The sequence below is a fragment of the Odocoileus virginianus genome, chromosome 8 (assembly GCF_023699985.2).
Source record: "Odocoileus virginianus isolate 20LAN1187 ecotype Illinois chromosome 8, Ovbor_1.2, whole genome shotgun sequence".
Lineage (NCBI taxonomy): Eukaryota > Metazoa > Chordata > Mammalia > Artiodactyla > Cervidae > Odocoileus > Odocoileus virginianus.
This window is the reverse complement of record NC_069681.1, coordinates 25,479,590-25,502,545: the sequence shown is the minus strand read 5'-3', so window position 1 is coordinate 25,502,545 and position 22,956 is coordinate 25,479,590. Positions and strand designations below refer to the sequence as shown.

At 55.3% G+C, this 22,956-nt stretch overlaps 1 protein-coding gene across 1 annotated transcript; it reads right to left on the bottom strand.

The window, feature by feature from the left end:
* Positions 1 to 3,613: 3,613 nt before the first annotated feature.
* LOC139036309 (sperm acrosome-associated protein 7-like) lies at positions 3,614 to 18,937 on the bottom strand. Its single transcript, XM_070471402.1, has 6 exons — positions 18,594 to 18,937; positions 15,771 to 15,833; positions 14,177 to 14,305; positions 13,109 to 13,204; positions 5,815 to 5,895; positions 3,614 to 3,838 (listed from the first exon to the last, which is right to left on the bottom strand). Exons 1-6 carry the CDS (start codon positions 18,679 to 18,681, stop codon positions 3,753 to 3,755), a joined length of 543 nt encoding a protein of 180 aa, XP_070327503.1. The 5' UTR covers positions 18,682 to 18,937; the 3' UTR covers positions 3,614 to 3,752.
* Positions 18,938 to 22,956: the final 4,019 nt, after the last annotated feature.

The window sequence follows — 22,956 nt, the reverse complement described above, 5'->3', positions numbered from 1 at the left end:
AATAGCCAGGACATGGAAGCAACGTAGATGCCCATCAGCAGATGAATGGATGAGGAAGCTGTGGTACATATACACCATGGAATATTACTCAGCGGGTAAAAAGAATTCACTTGAATCAGTTCTAATGAGATGGATGAAACTGGAGCCCATTATACAGAGTGAAGTAAGCCAGAAAGAAAAACACCAATACAGTATACTAACACATATATATGGAATTTAGAAAGATGGTAATGATAACCCTATATGCAAGAGAGAAAAAGAGACACAGATGTATAGAACAGACTTTTGGACTCTGTGGGAGAAGGCGAGGGTGGGATGATCTGAGAGAATAGCATTGAAACAGGTATATTATCAATTGTGAAACAGATCGCCAGTCCAGGTTTGATGCATGAGACAAATGCTCAGGGCTGGTGCACTAGGATGACCCAGAGGGATGGGATGGGGAGGGAGGTGGGAGGGGGGTTCAGGTGGGGAACACATGTAAATCCATGGCTGATTCATGTCAATGTATGGCAAAAACCACTACAATATTGTAAAGTAATTAGCCTCCAACTAATATAAATAAATGGAAAAAAAAAAAGAGAAGTGAGTGACAGAGGATAAGATGGCTGGATGGCATCACCACCTCGATGAACATGAGTGTGAGCAAACTTTGGGAGACAGTGAAGGACGGGAAGCCTGGCATACTGCAGTCCCTGGGTCACAGAAAGCTGGACATGACTTAGCAACTGAACAACAAAGACAACATAAGGTTCAGAGGTCGACCGGGGAAGGTCGAGGTCAAACTTGAGTTTAATCTGCAGAAGGTCATGAAAGGGGCTTTGTAATATCTTCCCTACCTGGGGGCAGCAGCGCTAAGCAAACTGATTATATCAATATGTCCTGATGGGCAAACAGTGATGGGCATGATTTCATAACATTTAGTGAGACGACCCTGGCCTCCAGATTAGAAAGCCTGCTGGCGTATGGGGTCCACCACCGGCCGTTTGATGCTGTGACAATGAGAAAGTCACTTAATGTCTCTGAGTCAGGGTGACTTCTCCTTCCCAGACGCTGTGATGAGGGCTGGATGGCACTCTGTGCCTGGCACAAATATGGGGGGCATATTTGCCACAAATGGGGGGTTCTGGGCAGCACTGTGTCCCCTCGAAGTTCACATGCTGAAGTCCTAACATCCAGGAACTCAGAATGTGACTGTATCTGAAGATGGGGTCGTAAAGGATTGCTCATTAGGGTGGGCTCTAATCCATTCTAACAGGTTTGGACACATATGGGGGAAAGACCATGGGAGGACGCAGGGAGAAGACGGCCGTCTGCAGGCCAGAGAGCAGCCTCGGAAGGACCCAGTGCTGCCCCTGATCTGGGCCGTCCAGACGCCAGGCTGGGAGACAGCAGACTGCTGCTATTTAAGCCACCCCGTCATCCGATGCTGTGATGGCGATCCGAGCAACCTGATGCAGGGGTCAAGTGGGAAACAAAAGCAGAAGTAGTGACTGGGAAGTGCCCATTTACTGTCGGGGGCCGCAGAACGGGGCGCGGAAACGAGAGAGGCTGGAAATCCGAGCTCTCTGCTGCCTGCTTGGCCACCGACTTACTTGGTGACCAGCGAGTCTTGGGACCTCTCTCTGCCTCAGCTATTCGTCTGAGAACTCAGGGACGGATTAAGGCCTTGTTCTCTGACTCCAGTCCCCTAGTCCTCCATTTTACGGTCATCTTGATGACATCTGGGAAAAAGCGGGTAAGGGTCTTCTCTGACTGAGAAGAGCATACAGCCAGCAAATCACAAATAAGATGGTTTAGTTTGATTCTATCTCTGTTGTTGTTCAGTCGCTAAGTCATGTCCAGCTCTGCGACCCCATGGACTGTAGCATGCCAGGCTTCCCCTGTCCTTCGCCATCTCCTGGAGTTTGCTCAAGCTCATGTCCATGAGTCGGTGATGCCATCCAAACAACTCATCCTCTGTTGCCCCCGTCTCCTCCTGCCCTCAATCTTTCCCAGCATCAGGGTCTTTTCCAATGAGTTGGCTCTTTGTATCAGGTGACCAAAGTATGGAGCTTCAGCTTCAGCATCAGTTCTTCCAAAGAGCATTCAGGGCTGATTTCCCTTAGGATGGGCTGGTTTGATCTCCTCACTGTCCATGGGACTCTCAGGAGTCTTCTCCAGCACCACAGTTCAAAAACATCAATGATTCTGTCTCCAGCTGCCTTTGAAAGTGGTGTTTTAGAATCAACATCAGTCTGCTGCTGTGTCTGCACCTTGAAGCAGAAGTTCTCTCTCCATGGCTGTTTTTAAGACAAGATTCATAAACCTTTCCCAAACCTGCCTTCCTGGAGAAATGGGGCAATCTCACTTTCCAGCCTGCTCACCTCACAGTGCTGATCTCGCCCACAACCAAAACCAATTTGGACAAAAAACCACTGAAGACGTGTTGACAGTTGCTGAGAAAAAATTTTCACCGTCTCCCAGAAAACACTGATGGGCCAAGACCTCTGCAGCTGAGGCACTGGTGGTGACAGGGGTCTTACTGTCTAGAGGGTCGCCAGCTCCTGGAGCATGTTCGGTCTCTGTGCCACAGCCACCTTCATTCTGATAGAACAGAGTTCCAATGCAGTGAAATTTACGTGGACTTGGGTCATTCGGGGACCTGAAGGCTTTCCTCTCTGTAGGGATCTTGGTTTCACGCAGGGATCAGATTCAAAACAGTTAGGCACCCTTCGGGTTGGACATGGCTGTGAACCAGCTGGCCACGGGAAGGTGTGATATCAGCACCCCCCACCCCCCGGTGAGGGTCAAACCACACGGCTCCCTGGAATTTGGGTTCATCGTCACAGAAACCCAGAGTGTGCTTTCTGATCGATCCTTCACGAGGCCATGGAGTGCACACGTTGTATACCGGCCGTGCCCCTTGCATGATGCTGGGCAGGAGGGGGGCGTGGAAGGGCTGGTTGTCAGGACTTCATAGGTTCTGGTCTTCATGGACAGATGTGAATGTTAATTTCATGCGTCAGCTTGACTGGGCCTTGGGGTGCCCAGACCCTTGGCCAAACATTATCCTGGGTGTTTCTATGAGGTTGTTTCTGAATGAAGTTCACATTTCGATCAGTGGACTAAGTCAAGCAGATTGCCCCCGTCCCGGATGTGGGAGGGCCTGGTCTGAGCAGCGGAAGGCCCGAATAGAACAGAAATCTGATCCTCTCCAGGGTAGGAGGGGACTCCTCCTGCCAGATGGCCTTCCAACCGGGATACCAGCCTTTTCCTGCCTTTGGACTTGAACTGACGCATGGGCTCTTCCTGGGTCTCCAGGCTGTCAGGCTCCAGACTCTGAAACCGCACGGTCGTCTCTCCTGGATGCAGCTCTCGGGACTTTCAGCCTCCACGATCACGCGATCTAACGCTTCGTGACTCTTCTACCATCTTTCTACGTTTATTCTCCCACCTTGCAGGTACTGCTCCTCTGGAGGAAACTGATGGTGCACAGTCTCTGAGGTGACGTTTTTTTCCAAAGCTCCTCCTGGTAGGCAATAGAAGACTTGGACGCTCCTATTTTTCAGGCTCAATTAGATTTTCATTTCTTTTTTTGTTTAAGGAAAAAAAAAACCAGATTGCCTCTAACTTAATATTTAAATAGGTTCATTTTATTTGGCACTCCTTGAATAAATGGTTCTTCTTTACACAGAATGGTGAGTAACTCTTCTCCTCCTTCCTTCCTAGCGGTGGGCTGAGTGGGCAGTCCCTCGGCCAGTCCTGGTTTTTCAGTCGAGGCTCTCTCTCCGCTTGCGGTATTTGCCTCCCCTGAACAAATGTTTATACTTCTTTCTTCTTTTCATGAGCGAACTCCCTGTTTGGAAAGAGGAGATGTTCTTGAGAAATTCTAGGTATTCCTGTGAGCCTGCATTTCAGACCCGCCCCCTACGGCTCACCCTCCCGGGAGAGCCCGGGCCGAGAGATAGGGCTCCGGGTGCACTGATGGGGCAGAGGGCTGCGGGGCGCTGCTGGGTCCCCTCGCCTGCGGTCCCTGACCCAGGACAGATGCCTTCCTGGTGTCGCCAGCGGTGTGGCCCTCCCACCGGTCCAGTCGAGCGGGCACGTGTCAGACCCTGGGCTAAACGCTCAGCAGCATCACCCCCCTCAGCCCCCTGCGCCCCCAAGGAGACAGCTGCCCTGAAGACCTCGCTTGGAGGACGCAGATGCTGAGGCTTCCAGTCTGCTGCCCTTGTCCAAGGTCACCCCAAGGTCACCCCAGCCACTGGGTGCCCAGAGGGGATTTGACCCAGGTCAGGGAGCTTCAAATCCTGCATTCCGAGCTGCAGCAGAGCCCCGAGGGCTGGCAGCTGGGCCGGGCCTTCAGGGAGGGGCAGGGCCCCGCTCAGTCTCCCCGGAGGAGCCAGATGGCTGGAAAGAGACGGGGGAAGAGCGGGTCCGGGAGGGGAACAGAGGCGGCTCGGGCCTTCCGAGTTTCCCGTGCTGGGCTGGGCACCAGCCCTGTCGGCCTCAGAGGGTGTCACAGATGCGGGACAGAGCCCCAGGTTATGGGGCATGTTTGTTTGGAGGGAAAGCGGGGAACGTGGATTTAGGGGAGGTTGTCAGAGAGTAAGGAGCGGATGGAGAACCAGCAATTTTGGGGGAATAAGAGGCCTTGGCTGAGGTCTGGGAGCAGCCTCCGGACCAGCTCTGGCCCCTAGCGGCTTTTAATTTGGTCAAGTCCAAGGCGGGAAGGCTCTGCCTGCCTCACCCTGAAGCCCTGGGAGGTCACAGTGCTGAGCCTAGACCCAGTCCTCATGGGCGCTGAGCCACGGATGGGACGGCAGTCTTGCTGCCGGAGGCCAGCAGGGCCCTGGAAGAGCAGCGATAGTGCGTGTCACCGCCCAGCAGTTCCCGGTGGGGCTGTGTGTGCGTGCACGCGGGCTCCGTCGCTTCAGGCGTGTCTGACTCTTTGTGGTCCTGTGGACTGCAGCCCACCCGGCTCCTCTGTTCATGACATCGCCCAGGCAAGAATACTGGAGTGGGTGGCCATGCCCTCCTCCAGGGGATCTCTCCGACTCAGGGATTGAACCCACGTCTCCTGCGTCTCCTGCTTTGCAGGCTGATTCTTACAGCCGAGCCAGTGGGGAAGCCCTTCTGCGTGTGGGTGGGGAGGGGGCAGATAATCCCGGGAGCTGGGCCCAGCGCCTGGCGCGGGGCACAGGCTCGGTCCACGTGAGATGAGGTTGAATGCGGGTGGGCGCGTGGCGCGTGTGATGCTGCAGGAGCTGCCTGGAACCTTCAGCGTGGTGGCCAGGTCTGACTCAGAGAGGCCAGGAGGCCGCGAGGCCAGCCTGGGAGAGGCTCGGAGGTGTTCTGGAGAGTTCCAGGGACAAGAGTGGGGCCGGAGGCAGAAGCGGAGGGGGACAGCGCGGTTGACTTCAGCAGTGAGGAGGCTGCGGCCCGGAGGGGCGGGAGGCCGGCCTCCAGGGGGAGGCACCTGCGGGGAGGGGCGTGTCTGCCTCCCTGGGCCTGGCGGGGTTGGGGAGGATGGTGTGTGAAGCCCTCCTCCGCGTCACTCCTGGGAAAGAGGCTCGGCCTTGCTCAGTTCAGTTCAGCTGAGAAGTGCGGGAAGCCTGCTAGCGGCCCCGTGACTCCTGGACTGTAGACTCGTGAGTGGGGCTTACAGGGTCCCCCAGGATAGAGTCACTTGCTTGTCCAGAGCTGCTCATGGCTCACGCGGGTCCCTGGCGTGGATGAGGTACCCCCCTTCTCACCAGGGGGGACAGCCCCAGCCAAGGGACCGATCCTCCACACTCATCTATCGCCAAGGTGACCCCTGGTTCCCTTTACCTAAAGATTTCCGGAGACTTTCAACGATTCTTTCCAGAGCCGCTAAGCTTTTAATCTGATAAAGTATTTCTTTGTCCTCGTCTGTAGGAAAAAGTAAGCACAGTGATCAAGGTTTGCTGCACAACTGTGGCTTAATTCCAGTGTTTTTCCCTCTCCACAGCTGCTATCTGTCCTGAAGGAGTCCTGACAATATGAAAATACATGTGCATCAGTTACCCATCTCAGCACTGTTTGCAACATGTTGGAAAGAGGCTGAATTCCCGTGCATAGAAGGGTGGTTGAATCACCTACATTATGTCCACACAGTGGATAACTATGCAGCTGTAAAAAGACAAACAATGAGGAAGCTTTCTACAAACGGACCTAGAGAGCTTTACAGTGTGTGCTGTTAGGTTAAAAGAAGGGAAAGTGAAATCCCTCCCATGTGCTAGCTTTCATGTAAGAAAGAAGAGGGAATGAGAAAACGTACATGATCATAGCTCAATACAGTGGCTTAATACACACTGGATAAGAAGGCAGGCACTATAATGGTATTGTGCTAAGTGAAATAAGTCAGACGGAGAAAAGATAAATATTGTATGATCTCATTTACATGTCGAACCTAAAAAAAGACAAAGCAAACATGACAAAATGAAGACAGTCTCAGCGATACTGAGAGCGAAGATTGCCAGAGGGGAGGGGAGTTGGCAAAATAGTCGAAGGGGATTGAGAAGTGCAACCTCCAGTTATGACATAATTAAGCCTTGGGGCTGTAATAAACAACGTAAAGAATATGCATAATAATACTGTAATAACTGTTCAGGGACAGATGGTTAATAGACTTATCCTGACGATCATTTCATAAGATATGCAAATGTCAAGCCTCTATGCAGCACACTTGAAACTAACATGATATTGTATGTCAATGGTATTTCAACTGGAAAAAAAAAAGATGTAAAACAATAAACAGAATAATCTTGTACCCAGTAAAGGAGCATTTGCGTGTACTTGTTCCTTTGTGTCCAAGAAAATGCAGAAAGGACAAGCCAGAAAGTGGTGAGGCTGAATGCGGCAGGAGGCAGGAGGGAGCAGGTGGAAAGAAGCGGGTGGGAACGTGTTTGAGGATTGAGGGTTAGACTCCCAGTGTTCAATGTTTTCTATTAGAGCCTGGGTCATGTTTCACACAAGGGCTTCCCAGGTGGCTCAGGGGTGAAGAACCTGCCTGCCAATGCAGGAGATGTGGGTTCCATCCCTGGGTCAGGAAGATCTCCTGGAGAAGGAAATGGCAACCCACTTCAGGATTGGGTTGTCTGGGAAATCCCGTGGACAGAGCCTGGTGGGCTACAGTCCATAGGGTCACGAAAGAGTCAGACACAACTTAAGCGACTGAACAACAACAACATGTTTCACACACTCCAAAACAAATTAGTAAAATCAGCCAAGATGGAGACAGATCCAAAATGGAATAAAGCCCCAAATGGAATTATAGGTGAATAAGAGAGCCCCATGGGAGAGCGGGCTTCCCAGGTGGTAAAGAGTGTGCCTGCTAATGCAGGAGATACAAGAGACGTGGGTTCGATTTCTGGGTCGGGAAGATCCTCTGGAGAAGGGTGTGGCAGCCCACTCCAGGATTCTTGCCTGGAGAATCCCATGGACAGAGGAGCCTGGTGGGCTACAGTCCCTGGGGTCGCAGAGTCAGACACGACTGACGTGGCTTGGCACACACACAGCAGGCATGCAGGAAAGGGTGTGGGAAGAGAAGAACTAATAAGGAACTTTGGAGAGCAGGTCGCCACTGCACACGGCAAGGCTGAGAGCGAAAGGCTGGACATGCCTCTGGTCTGACAGCAGCTCCGTTTCCCGCAGGGGTGGGGATCCACCGGGAAGTCTGCACCTGTGTCCTGGAATTCTAGAACTGGGTCAGGGGGTCCGCCCTTGTGGCGTCTGCGGGTCCGGTTTCTCTCAGTGAAGAGGAGAGGAGGACTGGAGGGAAGGGATAGTTAGGGACTTTGGGAAGGTCATGTACACACTGCTCTATTTAAAATGGACAACCAGCAAACACCTATGCATAGCACAGGGAACTCTGCCCAATGTTACGTGGCAGCCTGGATGGGAGTTTGGGGGAGAATGGATACGTGTCAATGCATGGCTGAGTCCCCTTGCTGTCTGCCTCAAACTACCACAACCTTGTTCATCGGCTATACTCCAATATAAAATGTTTTTGGTGTTAAAAAATTTTAAAAATTATAAAGGCAAAAAAAAGAGGCTGCGGCTCAGGTGAGCCCAAAGGTCAGGTGGGGTCAGTCTGAACTCATGGAGTCTGACATCTAAACAGGGAAGTGTAGACTAGACGGATCTGCACACCCAAATCTTCCTGGCCCTGTCTGCGGGGAGGGCCTGGAAACCACGACAGGTCAGGAGCAGGGAGCACGTGCAGCCCCAGGCCTTGACGTCCAGCCACCGTCCCCCAGGACGAGGACTCAGGGCTCCTTGGAGACGTGGGGTGGGGCTAGGGAAAGGGAGGGAGCGGCCTGGGGCTTCTCGTGTTGCCAGAAAGCTAGAAGGTGCTCCAAAGTGATGACTGCATGCTGAGCTCCTAGGAAACAAGTCTGAGAGCCTGAGAAACTAAATATTCATGGTTTATTGCCTGCTATCAGTATCAGCTGTTAGTATAGTTCATAGAGATGTAAACACATAATGGAATAAACAATGAATAAAGGGAGGAGAAAAAAGCGTTCTTCCTTGCAGTAAAATTCTAACCAATTCGTGTGGAAGGAATGATGGAAACAGGAACTGACCTTTTGGCAAATAGATGGGGAGACGATGGAAACAGAGACAGACTTTATTTTCTTGGGCTCCAAAATCACTGCAGATGGTGACTGCAGCCATGGAATTAAAAGACGCTTGCTCCTTGGAAGGAAAGCTATGACACACCTAGCCAGTGTATTAAAAAGCAGAGACACCACTTTGCTGACATAAGTCCGAACTGTCAAAGCTATGGTTTTTCCGGTAGTCGTGTATGGATGTGAGAATTGGATCATAAAGAAGGCTGAGCACTGAAGAATTGATGCTTTTGAACTGTGGTGTTGGAGAAGACTCTTGAGAGTCCCTTGGACTGCAAGGAGATCAAACCAGTCCGTCCTAAAGGAAATCAATCCTGAATATTCTTTGAAAGAACTGATGCTGAAGCAGAAACTCCAGTGCTTTGGCCACCTGATGCGAAGTGCCAACTCATTGGAAAAGACCCTGATGCTGGGAAAGATTGAAGGCAGGAGGAGAAGGGGGTGACAGAGGGTGGACGTCTCTGGGAGACGGTGAAGGACAGGGAAGCCTGGTGTGCTGCAGTCCACGGGGCCTCAAAGAGTTAAGAGAGGACAACAACGAAAACAGTGGTTATTTCCTCAGGCAAGAAGCAAAGGACGCTAAATCCGTAGGTGAGAATAAGATGAGAAAGAAAGAAAGATACTTTCAGAATCTGAAAGTGTCTCCCCACAAGATATTAATTATTTACACATGCAAAAACTTTTAACTTGATTATGGAGAAACCAGGTATTCACCACCTTAAACCAGCAATGAAGCAAACTTCCCTGACAAAGAGACATATTTGCATCACATCTTTCACATTTTTGCCCCAAATGCATAACCTGAATCTAGTTGTGGAAAAATGTGAGACAAACTCAAATGGAAAGAGATTCTATGAAAGAACTAGCCCGCGCTATCTTCAAGGCCGTGAAGGACAGGTCAGGAAACTTCCCAGGTTGGAAGAGTTACTAAATGTGACATGAGAGATAAATACAATGTGGAATCCTGGATGGATCCTGGAGCCAGAAAAAAAAAAAAAATTGGGAAAATAATAGGCCAACTTGGCACTGAGCCTGTAGGTCACCTGACCGCGATGCATCAGCAGAGCTGCATGGTTTTTGTGGTTGTGTTTGGGTTATGTGAGACGTTCGTGGCGGGCAGTGCCATGGAAAGGGAGAACGGGAAGCTGTCTATTGCTGTTACAAGTTTGTTTTGCATAAGTCCAAAAAGATCTCACAAAGAAGACGCTTGCATTGTCCTCATTTTGCACGAGGTGTTGTTGCCCAGACACGCCGCCGCATGTGCACGCACACTCAGGTTTACAGGGGTGCACACGGCGGCAACCCACTTCCGTTTATAAATCGCTGGAGACGGCCTGCCTGTGGCCAAGAGCATGCGGCGAGGACGTGTCTCTCTTTAGAGGCACCATTGTGGTCGCTGCTGAGGGTGACAGTCCTCTGCCCCGCTCACAACTTCCTTCTGTTCCTGCTCTGGCACTCGGGAGACCCCATCCACACACAAGTGCCACCGCCCGAGGCCGCCCCGCCCCTCTTGGAGCTGTCCCTTCGAGCTCCTAGGTGACCACGCTAAGGCTTTTGTCTCCTCTCTCAAACCTCCAATGCCCTCTCTGCCCCGTTTCACGTCCTGCCCCGACGCCAGTTCCCCATGGAGTTCTCCCAGAACAGCCGCGGTCCAGGCACCCAGCCCTCTAACGTGAGGAGGTGGATGAGGCCCGCGTCAGAAGCACCCTCGCCGCGGCTGGCGGCTTTGCTGGCGACCATGTCGCCCGCTGGAGTTCCGCGTAGGAGAGCCAGGGAGCGGGGATCTGGCCTCCTTCCACGTGCCGCACATGGAAGGAGGGGAGCGGGGATCTGGCCTCCTTCCACGTGCCGCACCCGCCCGCCTCCTGTATGGGTCGCCGGGATCTGGCCTCCTTCCACGTGCCGCACCCGCCCGCCTCCTGTATGGCTGGCCGGGATCTGGCCTCCTTCCACGTGCCGCACATGGAAGGAGGGGAGCGGGGATCTGGCCTCCTTCCACGTGCCGCACCCGCCCGCCTCCTGAATGGGTCTCCGGGATCTGGCCTCCTTCCACGTGCCGCGCATGGAAGGAGGGGAGCCGGGATCTGGCCTCCTTCCCCGTGCCGCACCCGCCCGCCTCCTGTATGGGTCGCCGGGATCTGGCCTCCTTCCCCGTGCCGCACCCGCCCGCCTCCTGAATGGGTCGCCGGGATCTGGCCTCCTTCCCCGTGCCGCACCCGCCCGCCTCCTGTATGGGTCGCCGGGATCTGGCCTCCTTCCCCGTGCCGCACCCGCCCGCCTCCTGAATGGGTCGCCGGGATCTGGCCTCCTTCCCCGTGCCGCACCCGCCCGCCTCCTGAATGGGTCGCCGGGATCTGGCCTCCTTCCAAGTGCCGCACCCGCCCGCCTCCTGAATGGGTCGCCGGGATCTGGCCTCCTTCCACGTGCCGCACCCGCCCGCCTCCTGAATGGGTCGCCGGGATCTGGCCTCCTTCCACGTGCCGCACCCGCCCGCCTCCTGAATGGGTCGCCGGGATCTGGCCTCCTTCCCCGTGCCGCACCCGCCCGCCTCCTGTATGGGTCGCCGGGATCTGGCCTCCTTCCATGTGCCGCACCCGCCCGCCTCCTGTATGGGTCGCCGGGATCTGGCCTCCTTCCACGTGCCGCACCCGCCCGCCTCCTGTGTGGGTCGCCGGGATCTGGCCTCCTTCCCCGTGCCGCACATGGAAGGAGGGGAGCGGGGATCTGGCCTCCTTCCCCGTGCCGCACATGGAGGGAGGGGAGCGGGGATCTGGCCTCCTTCCCCGTGCCGCGCCCGCCCGCCTCCTGTGTGGGTCGCCAGCTTTGCTCCAGGCCACCCTCGGCCGTGACTCTCACGGGACAGTGGCCATTGGTCAGGAAGCCGGGGGCCCAGACACAGCGCGGGCCAGCACCGGCCCCTGCTCCCGGGACACGCCGCAAGGGCAGCTGCCCCGGAGGTGGGGCCTCTGCGTCCTGAGCCTGGGGCTCATGGCCACCCCCAGTGGCATCCCGGGCCCTGGCTTCACGGGGCGGGGTGGTCATCTCAGGACAGAGGGGAGCGGCTTCTTCGCCCAGGGACCTTTGCGCCCCACCCCACCCCGCTCCCGGTCCCTCCCGGCACCCAGACTGCAGGTGAGCCTCTGTTTGTCCCCAGGTCCCCCCCAGGCCGACCCTCACCCGCCCGCCCTGCCCCAAGCTCATAACTCACCTCTGCGTTCTCTCACTCACACATAGTGGTTAGGAGCGACACACTTCCATTAACGGATCCACGGGCTCTGAAGCCCCGGGGCCCTCAGGAATCTACCGCGGTGCCAGCAGCTCAGGGAGCCGCCCGCGGGATGCCCCGCTGGGCCCTCGGGTCAGTCTCAGGATGGAGGGGCGGCCGGGGACATGCACAGTGGTGGGTGTGGTCCCCTTTGCGTCTGGCCACCACGCGGCCGGCTGCAGAATCTCATGGCCCCTCTGAGCACCCCAGTGAGCCGGTGCATTCTCGGACAGTGGACTGGCCCCACCCCGTCCTTCCCGCCTCACCCCTGACCCCCAGCAGCCCCTCCAGGGACTCCCGTCCCGGGACGTTCAGCCCATTCTCCCCTCTTCAGCGACTGCGACGAGCGGGACGCAGGGAGCCTGTGTCCCCAGGCCAGGCCAGCTCATGCTCAGACCTTTCGGCATAGACTTGCCCCATAACCTCTCCCACCGTGGGCCCGCAAGAAGATGTCCAGCTTTATTTATCTCATAACCACCAGGCCGTTTGCACAGTTAAGGAGCGGGCTGCGCCCAGAGGTCTTAGAAGTGTTAACTGGACCGGACTCCTGTTACTGCTCCAGCTTCCAAACCCAGAGGCTGGCTCCCGGGAGAGCCCGGAGACCAGGGACAGACAGAAACCTGAGGTGCTGGCCCTGCCTTAGCAAAGCTCGGTGGGGCCCGGGAGAGTACTGGAGTCAGCGCCCGTGCCCCAGGACCTCGTCTCGCTTCCAGCGCTCAGGTCGGGGCCCAGAGGGAGCCCCGGGAGCTGTGCGATGCCCCCTTCCTTTGCCTAGCCTCCAGGCTAAAGGGCTGCTCTGTGACCCCGAAGGATGCTGGCTCAGCGCCCTGGCTCACTGCTCTTCATCCCCCTCCGTGGGGGCTCCCCTCAGGGACACTGGGCTCTCCCCGCCCCACTCGCCCGGGGAAGGAGCAGTGACCGCAATGGAATTGCGGGGGCAAGGGGTGGGGCAGCACCAGGATGCCCTCCCCTGCTGGGGTGGCTGCCTGCCTGCAGGACGCAGGACTGCGTGCTCCTCAGACCCACGGGCAGGAGGTGGGCCTGGGCCCCCTGTCCGCACGAGGCGGGGACCTGCCTGACCCGACCTGGGGCGGTGGCCTCACTCTCCGTCCAGGATGTTCACCCCGGGAAGGAGGCATCTCCGTCTGCAGACTCTGGTCCTCCCACCATGGCTGAGCTCGGGCAGGGCCCGCTGGGGTGCGTTTACCGTTAAAGAAGAGTTTGTCGTCCTTGGCAGAGAGCTGACTTTCATGCTGCATCTTCTTATTAGTGCTGGCCTGATAATTCATTTTAATACGGGCTTCTTTGATGAAGAGCATGGGAAAAACAAAGCCAGGGAAAGCATGATGCAGGGATGCTCTGACCCACACTGCGCTTTGGAACCTGAGGCGGGGGCGCTAACACACTTTCCAGCTTCTCCTGACAACGTGCTCTAGGGAGTCAACATGCACAGGCGGGCATTCTCTGACCTCTGTGAACCCAGCCGTTCGGCGGATGTTCCGAGAGCTAATCCCAGGAACTGGCATTGACATCTGGATGCAGAATTTCACATAAACGCTGACCTTCCCTGCTGCTGAATGCATTCCATGGTCTGTTGTAATTTCAGACACACGGCTCTCAGCATCGTTGAGGGTTAACTGAGTGTTCTGCTTGGACCTCAGGGTGCTATTTCCCTTTTCTGTGTATGTTTGGACCACGCTAAGCTGCAAACTCTAGGAGATGGTGAAGGACAGGGAAGCCTGGCGTGCTGCCGTCCACGGGGTTGCAAAGAGTCGGACACGACTGAGCGATGGAGCAACAAAACTTGCACTTGGGAAAAGCACGCTGTTTTGTTCACTGTCAGCTCTGTGGCCGGGCCAGCCCGTCCAGACCCTAGTCTTGTCCCCTGTCGGCTGGGGTCAATTCCCCGCCCCTGCTCTCAGGAGGCTGAGGGGAGTGTCACACTCGCCGGGTAGTCAGGAGCTCCGTCTGCCTGCATCCCGGGGTCCTGCAGTGACTAAACCCCACACGCACCCAAGCACCAGGCCTCTCCTGCGTGTGCCCCCAGAGATGCCCCCCCCCCCAGAGTACAGGAGCTTGTCTCGCCCGTCTGGGTTTGACCTTCCTGCCTCGGGAAGATTACAGAAAATGTGGGACTACTGTGTCCTTCACACCTCCATCTGCTTTCGCCCCAGGAGTAGCTGATCTCAGAGATGCTGCCAAGATGAAACTGTGCATACACACCACAGACCTCCAGGAATGCTGGCAATTAAGGCTTGAAAAAGTGTATACTTGCTTTTTTTCTTTGTTGGAGTTGTTGTTAATGTTGTTGAGGTTGTTCTTGTTGGGAATGTTGGTAGTGGTTTTTGTGCGTCAAAAAATGATGATCTATTTGACTCCATTATCTCCTGGACTAGAATTTCATCTTGGGAAAAGCACAGAAGGGCACGTGTTAAACCCTTCTGCTCTGCACAGCCCTCAGGCCGTGAAAGCAGGACTGGACACAGGGACCCAAGGCCATGGGGAGATGGACTTGGTTTCTAAAAACCTTGTCTGGTGGGGAAGACCACTGCATCCCTAAGCAACTTCTGGAAGCCTGAGCTCATCCGGGTCCCTGGACACGCCCGCTGGACACAGGATGCTGGACAGCTGACCCTGCGTGGTCATGATTCTCCTTCTGCCCCAGAGGCCACTCTGTCCCCTCTGAGACACCCTGCCTCTGTGAGCTGCGCCCCGGCAGGCAGGCAGGCAGGCAGGCGTGAGCGTCTTTCCTGATTTTACCCAAGGCGGGGCTTCTGCCTGCGCATCCCCGCATCCGCCCAGGGAGCATCTGCCGCGGGCCCTGGTCTTGATGTCGGCAGCCCTGGACCTGCGCATCCCCGCATCCGCCCAGGGAGCATCTGCCGCGGGCCCTGGTCTTGATGTCGGCAGCCCTGGACCACACCTGGCTCTGCTCTCACTGCACGTCCTCTGACGCGTCTCTCGGGCCTCGGGCTTCCTCGTCTGTACAGTGGGGTCTGCACTTATCTCATCAGGATTTGTTTGAGGTTCAAACGAAGCCGTGCGTGTAGGACACGGTTAACACAGTCAGGGACCGGGGTGGGGGCTACACAAACACACGTCAGAGCCGAGCCCCAGCCTCGAACCCCGCGGCCAAGCTGACCAGCTTGTCCACACCCTGGGTTTGGGCTGACTCCCGCCCTGCGGGGTGACCCACCCGCCCTGGTTTGACCTGCTTTTCCTGTTTTATCAAGAACGTCCCCCATCCCAGGAGCCCCTCGGTCCCAACAAGGAGGCCGGCTGGTCCCCCGGCTCCAGCTCACGTGGAGACACACGGAAACGTACACACCTGTGGACGTCATACGTGTAATTGTCTCTGGAAAAAATCCCAGGTAGCAGTTGTGCAAGGTGAGAAAAGCCTAAAGGTGCTTTTAAACCTCATGTATTTCCTAATGTAAACTTTCCTTTCAGAGAAATGACATGTTGAACGTGCACACGGACAACGACCAGACCTGCTTCACACAGAGCACGCGCTGACCCCCGTGTGAGCTCCCGTGGGGCAGCCGGTGGCCTCTGGACGTCACACCTGCAGGACGCTGACCGCTGACCCCGCAACGGTCCTGGAGACCGGACACCCGCCGTGGGCACCGTCAGACCCTCCAGGACAGCACGTCACAGCGCTCCCTGACCTGGCGGGGCTGGGTTCTCCCCAAGCGGGCACCTGACCCCAGCCCCAGGCTGCAGGCACCCCATCACCGCTCCCGTCGGGCGGGGCCTCAGACCTGGCTACCTCCCCCGCCTGTGCGGCTTGTGCCAGGGTATCTGGGCGACAGCCCCCCACCCCCCACCCCACCCAGACGTGGCCGTGTTTGAGAGGAGGGGTTCCTTACCGAATATTGTAGCCATATCATCATCCAGATTACTTAAATTTGCTGGCGTTTCAGTGCTTGAAGCTAGGGGGGAAATAAAAACCCTAGTAGGTTAACAGCGTTCCTTGAATTGGCACTGATTCTCTCTAAATAGGTTTGGTTTTGTTGGGCCCACCAGCCTGCTCGAGGGGAGGGAGACCGCATGGGATCTGGGGACCCAGGGCTCTTCTGGACGGAGGTTGGAGGGTGATGACGGTGGCCCTGCCCTGGGAACTAGCCCCGCTCCTGGCGGGCTCACTGGTGCCACCCTCGGGGAGGGTAAGAAGGGACACATGCATCCTTCTGTGAAAACCACACTCTCCTCCCTGATGACGAGTTCCAGCTGTGAGCCTGTCTGGGGGCCGAGGACGTAGCGGGGAGGAATGGAGACGGGCACGGCCACCTGCCCTCTGCCCCTCTGGTTGGGGACCTAGAGAGCCCGGCCCCTGCGGATCCTCGTCTGCAAACAGCGATCCCCTGGGGTGCTCGGTCTCCGGGGGCTGGTCTCTGGAAGCCAGTCCTCCGTGAGGCTCTGGACCCCTGGCTCCACCTTCTCGGCCTCGCTGACCCGAATCAGCCATGCGGAGCCGGGCAGGGTGCGGGGGCCCTGAGCGCTGGACCCGCTGCACCCCCAGGGTGCCTCCCACTCTTCTCAGAGCTGAGGTTGGGGTCCACATCCTCCACTCAAGGTCAAGATCAGCCCTGTCCTCCAGCCCCGGGGGACCAGAGAGCAGACAGGCTGCCCCCCAGGATCCCCGGAGTCCCCAGGAGACCGGAGAGCAAACGGCCGCCCCCAGTACCCCGGGGGAGACCAGACAGCAGACGGCCACCCCCCAGGACCCCCAGGAGACTGGAGAGCAAACGGCCGCCCCCCCAGGACCCCGGGCAAGGCCGCCTTCCCATGGCACACACAGAGTGTTCAGGTGGTGTCTGCGGGTGTTCAAGTTCCTGCACTAAACCAATGACGACGCTGATTTTGAAATGGTTTTAATGACGGACAATCTGCATAGCAATCGCTCATCTGCGCACACGCGGGCTCAGAACAATGCAGGAAAACTGCAGAGAAAGGTCTGTGCTGTGATGACAATCGCCTCCCAGTGCGCTGACCTCCGTCAGCGCCGCAAACAGAAGCACAGTCCTCTTCGGAGGCGGCGTTAGCGAGTCATTACGGACGGGCACAGCTGCTCCTGCCAGCGCTTTGTTAAAAACACTCTTCTCATTTTGCGTCTGTCCCTAATTATAATGGAGCCATTGTGCAAGCCCGCCCGCGCGCGTGTGCAGAGAAATATTGATGTTTGGTGACGTCCGTCTGGCCCGTGCAGCGCGCCGTCAGGGTGGCTGCCTGTCCGCCAGCGTCTCCTCTGCCGTCCGGGGTCCCCCGCGCCTGTGCCCGCGCGGGGACGACGCTGCTTGCCCCGTGTCTGCACAGCGCGCGTCCTGGCCCCGCACGGGCTCGCCGTGGAGCTCTGCGGGCGTGCTCTGCTCCATCCGGGGAATCAGGACGGTGACCTCTGCCCTCGCGCGGCCCAGGGCTGCCCCCTTCCCGGCCTCGGGGTCAGGCCAGCCCGGTGTCTGCCAAGGCTGGAGGCCGAGAGCAGAGACCACAGCCCGGGACCCGCCCTGAGCTCCCTTGGGGTCGCCGCGGACGCTCTGTTGGGACGAGGAACCGGCCGGGCTCAGGGCTTCGTCGGGAGACTCGGATCTCCCAGCGGGAGCCGTTCCCGGGGGCGCCGGGGCAGTGAGTCACAAAAGGAGCGACAGCGGGGAGCCAGCGCGGGGTGAGCCCCCGTCCCCGCCTGTCACAGACCCCGGTCCCCGGCACCCAGGGGATGCCTCCCTGCAGGCGCCTCAAAACTCAGTGTCCTGAGGAGAGACCACTGGAGATGCCAGCTTCTTCACAGCGAGGTCAGACAGGGGACCCCCTGCCCTCCCGCCCAGACCCCGAGCAGGCTGGGCCTCCCCAGTCACTTGGGGCCAGGCTGAGGCCACATCCTTCTCGGGGGAGCCGCCCGAGCCCTGTGGGGACCCCCCAGGCCGCTCGTCCCCTGGGCGCCGGGCAGGGGGCCTGGCAGGACCTCGTTCCTTGGGCTTGTCCCTCTGAGGAGGGTGAGAGGGGGACTGGGCTCAGGTCTCCCGGCAGAAAAGCGGGGTCATGGGGGACCCCGCCCCCCGCAATCCTCGGGCAGTGAGTCACATCCCAGGAGGGGGGCATCCGCCGTCGCCTTCCTCCACCCAGGGTCGGGATGCAGTGGCCAGAGCCCAGCGGGGCCTGCCCGGGCGGGATTCGAACCTGCTGCCTGTAAAGGACATTCTGAGACGGGGGTGGGGGGTGGGAGGTTTGGGCGTGGGCCGGGACTGGCCCTGCTCAGGAGTTTTCTTCATTTTGTTAGTGCTTCAGTGCACTGAAGGTGCGGGAAAGGAAAATGCCCTTATCTTAGCAAGACGCGTTTGCAGGGAATCCTAAGACATTTTGGGCGATGGCAAAATACTCCAATAACCACAAAAGTGTGTGTGTGTCTGCAAAACAAGATGGCAAAATGTCTGCGACTGAAACCAGGTAATGGAGTTTCTTCCCACGACTCCTCGGGTAAGCGAGAAATTTCCATCATAAAAGTTAGAGTATATAATGCACGCTACTCTCCCACGGAGTGTGGAATCTGAAAAACTCTTCGAATATAGGATAGCTATGCAGCTTGCTCTGTCCTCTAGGAATAAGTGGTAAATCTGGGGAGGCACGCAGGGGAAGGGCCTGGGAGAACCCCGCACCCCCGTGTCCTCCCGGCCACGACCGCCCCGAGGCTGTACCTGAGATCAGGTTGATCGGCGGGAGCTCGGCTCCCTGCCCGCAGCAGAGCAGCAGGACCAGGAGGGTCACTCCCGTGGTGGCCGCCATGCCCCTCCAGCAGGAGGAGGACCCTCTCCTGAAGGCCCCTCAGCTTCTCCCGCCTCGGTCTCCAGGATGCAGCGGAATGCCCAGGGTGTGTGACATCACGGCAGGAGGGGAGCCGGGTCCTGCCCGTATGTAGGGGGGCAGAGAGAGTCGTGCTCGGGGTCCGTAGCTGGCAAGGAGGTGGAAGGCGGGCTGGGGTCTCTACGCAGGAACACGTCCTGTTCTGGCTCCTTCTTTACTCCCGGAGACCTGCTGGCTGTTTCCCCAGCTCTCCTGGAAGCTGCTGGAAATGCAGAGCGCGGGGGCAGCTCAGACCCCCTGAGTCAGAACCTCCATCTTCACAGATGCCCGGGAGACACACGTGTGTAGTCAGTTCAGACTACAGGGTGTGGTTTTCAGTGGTGGCTCAGTGGAAAATAATCCGCCTGCCAATGGGAGAGATGCAAGAAGCCTGGGTTCGATCCCTGGGTCGGGAAGATCCCCTGGAGTAAGAAATAGCAAGCCTTTCCAGTATTCTTACCTGGAGAAGCCCGTGGACAGAGGAGCCTGGTGGGCTAGCGTCCATGGGGTTGCAAAGAGCCGGACACGCCTGAGGCTGAGCACACACTGGCTCTCCCAGGTCAGGAAAAGGTTTTCTTCTGCCCGTTTGGGGTTCCTGACTAGGTCTGAAAGTTACACTGACAAAGACAGACCCACGGGAGAAAAGCATACACGTTGATTTAATGTGTCTTACGTGAAATGGAAACCTTCATAAGGAAATGAAGGTCTGAGGAGACGGTTGGATGGACTTGAGGGTTTTCATGCTGGCTCTGATGAGGAAGGGACAGTCCTGGAGGAACGTGGTTGATCAACGAGTAGGAGGTAAGTGTCGTGAACAGGGCCCGTTGGCTGGGATTTTTTTTTTTTTTTTTTTACCTTTTTATTGTATATTGGAGTGTAGCCAATTCATAGTGTTGTGAGAGTTTCAGGTGAGCAGCAATGGGACTCAGTCAGACATGTGCATGTATCCATTCTCCCCCAAACTCCCCTCCCATCCAGGCTGCCACGTAACATTGGGCAGAGTTCCCTGAGCTGTACAGTAGGTCCTTGTTGGTAATGCATTTTAATTAAACATTTTTATTTTGTGTTATAGCCAGTTAACAATGCTGACAATAATTGATAATGTCGCTTACAGCCGATCAACAATGATATGCTAGTTTGAGGAGGACAGCGAAAGGACTCAGCCGCACACGGTCTTCGTCTGGTGAACCCCAGGCCCCCTTCCCATGACCCCGAGCAAAGCCCCCTGGGCCGAGCGGCAGGTCCATGTCGTCCTGGGCTGCTTCTCGGCACACATTTGTCTTCAGAGACGAGGCTGTTCCTTTCTTCGGGTGTGGAGTGGATTCCAGGGAAGGAGGGTGGAGGCAAGGTCAGAAGACCTTTCTGTTTCTGCCTCCTCACGTTTTTCAGCATAAGGAGTGGCCCTGGGTTTTGGAAGAGCTTTTCCTGCACCCCATCATTCTCCTGTCTGAAACTTTCCCAGGAAGACTCACAGTCCAGAATAGACTGATCTCTACCGAGTGGCCCAGACTGTCAGCCCTGCACCTGTCTATGGAGACAAACAAACCAAAAAGGATTCCTGGCGGATCCTGAAGGGTGCATGGCCACACGTGGCCTGTCAGGACCACACGGTGAGGTCACGGGAAGAGCATGCCTGAACCTGGGGCTCTGCCGTCATCGGGGTCCAAGGGTGGAGTGTCTGGGGTTTCATGCACACTCTTTATAGGTGGCTTGAAATGTAGGAGTGGGAATTTGAGCACGGGTGGGAGAAGCAGGCCACTCAAATGGTCAGTTATCTGGTTTATCCAGGACTTCCTAACAGGGGAACTTGGCGGGTGGGGCAGCCTGGCCCCTTCATCGGTTGTTTGGCTAGAAACTATATCATATAGCTGGCAATATGTTTATTTGAGATGGATGTCTTCGAAGCTGATGCCGTTGCAATCAAAACCTCAATGTCAAGCACTTAGATTACCATCAAAAGCTTAATGTCAGGCACAACAATGTACAGTCTCCAAAACCACATCCAGTCAAAGCTTTGTTGTATAACCAAAGTTTCCCACCTTGTCCTGCTATAAGGAGAACAGAGTCTTATTGGACTCAAGGGAATAACCAGATTTCTATGATGATAAGAATACTCAGGAAGAGTTTTCCAGTCCTGGAGAGATCAGGGAGAAAGATAAGTGGTTCTGTTCTGTTTGCAAAAGTATAAGTCAGCAACTTGCTCTGAGTTACAGGTAGCTTATGGCTTCCCTGGTGGCTCAGTGGTAAAGAACCCACCTGCCAATGCAGGAGATGCTGGTTTAATTCCTGGGTGGGAAAGAGCCCCTGGAAGGAAAAGGCAACCCCCTCGAGTATTCTGGCCTGGAGAATCCCATGGACAGAGGCTTCTGGCAGGCTAGAGTCCATAGGGTCACAAAAGTGTCGGATGTGACTGAGCAATTGGACAATATTAGGTAGCTTAAGAGAAAAGAGGAAAGAGGTCCCTTAAATCTGGAAAAACAAACGTTGAAGAATCTGAAGTTTTAACAAAAAAGCCATAAAAATCTTAACTAACCATTCTTCATCAGTTCATTTAGTCCCATGTAATGAATTCTTGTTCTGCTTGTTCTGAGTTGGCAGTTACACGAATCCATCAGCTTCTCCACCCATCCTGAAGAATTCTGCCCGGCACAGTGGTGTGACCTTAAAGTTATTTAAGCAAAGGGGCCAGGAGTCTTTGCTCTCAGAGGATCGTCCTTCCCCATGTCCCAAGGATGGTGCTTTTTTTGTTTAAGATGAAGAACTTTGGCCTATATTTGATTACAAGAGCAATTGGGAAAATACCAGAGTGAAAAAAATAGCTGTCTGTAAATGATAAAAGGCTTAAAATGACTACAGGTAAAGATTTGATGAGAGTTTACAATTTGCAAGGCAATTTGGTTGTTCCTGTGAAGGTAACCAGAACGATAAATAGCACTATATTAGGACATACCATGGAAAGCAAGAATGTTGACAAATTTCTAGGAACTTCTTATAATTTCTGAAACAACCTTTCATCTATATAAATATAACCTAAGGAAGATTAAGTATCACTTTTTATTTGAGAATGTTTCTAATACCGTTTAACATAGCAAATAGACCTAAGGAGTTCAGCATCTGTTTACAAAATGAGAGAACAAATCCTTTGAGATCTTCTGAGATCCTCTGGGAAATTTCTGAGTCTCAAGGTCAGGAAGATTGCACTTGGAATTTGATTTTGGAAAGTTGTCCAAAATGTCAAAAAGTTTTGAACACTTGACTAAATAGGTTCACAGATCACTATGAAAAATATTTATCTGACCAAAATGACAACAAAAGACTTAAAAAATGAGTATAGGGAATAACATGATTAAAAAAAAAAACTTAGCACTTCCAATATTGGGAAGACTCAGCTTTCTTTCATAATCAAAGACATGAGAAAGACGACCTGAAGTGTGTGGGATCTTTGCTTCCTAGGTGTCTATCCAAAATATAAGGCAAGAGGGCCTGGGGGGGCCAGGAGGGGGTGTGAGCGGAGGGTCCAGCCAGCACCCCGCCACCTCCTTCCTCCCAGGCCCAAAGCAGGAGCCCTAGTCGGCTGCAGCCGAGCAAGCTGCTCCACACAGGTGCTCGGCCTGTCACGGAAGACCGAGGGACACAGGAGGGACCTAGGGGGCTGCCTGGCCTGCCAGCCCCGGAGACGGTCGTCAGGAAGAAACTCACCGCTGGCTTGGTCTCTCCAGCCATGGCAGGGGAGTGGCACTGGCCCCTCAATAAACTTGTCTCTTTTCCTCTTCAAAAAAAAAAAAAAATATATGTATATATATATAAAGCAAGTCTTTCACAGTCTCTTATTAAGAATCCCTCTCTCTTGAAACAAGTACACTATCTAGGGTGAAACAGATCACCAGCCCAGGTTGGATGCATGAGACAAGTGCTCGGGCCTGGTGCACTGGGAAGACCCAGAGGGATGGGATGGGGAGGGAGGCAGGAGGGGAATTGGGATGGGGAACACATGTAAATCCATGGCTGATTCATGTCAATGTATGGCAAAAACCACTACAATAATGTAAAGTAATCAGCCTCCAACTAGTAAAGAATAAATGAAAAAAAAATAAAAAGAATCTCTCTCTTTAGTTGCTTAGTCATGTCTGACTCTTGCAACCCCATGGACTGTAGCCTGCAAGGCTCCTCTGTCCACGGGATTCTCCAGGCAAGAATACTGGAGTGGGTTGCCATGTC

Coding starts and splice junctions, on each gene's coding strand:
- LOC139036309 (XM_070471402.1), bottom strand. CDS start 18,681: ATGGCGGCCACCACGGGAGTGACCCTCCTGGTCCTGCTGCTCTGCTGC. Junction 15,834..18,593: donor GCCGATCAACCTGATCTCAG/GTACAGCCTCGG, acceptor TTTCCCCCCTAG/CTTCAAGCACTGAAACGCCA. Junction 14,306..15,770: donor TGATATGGCTACAATATTCG/GTAAGGAACCCC, acceptor GCTTTTCCCAAG/ATGAAATTCTAGTCCAGGAG.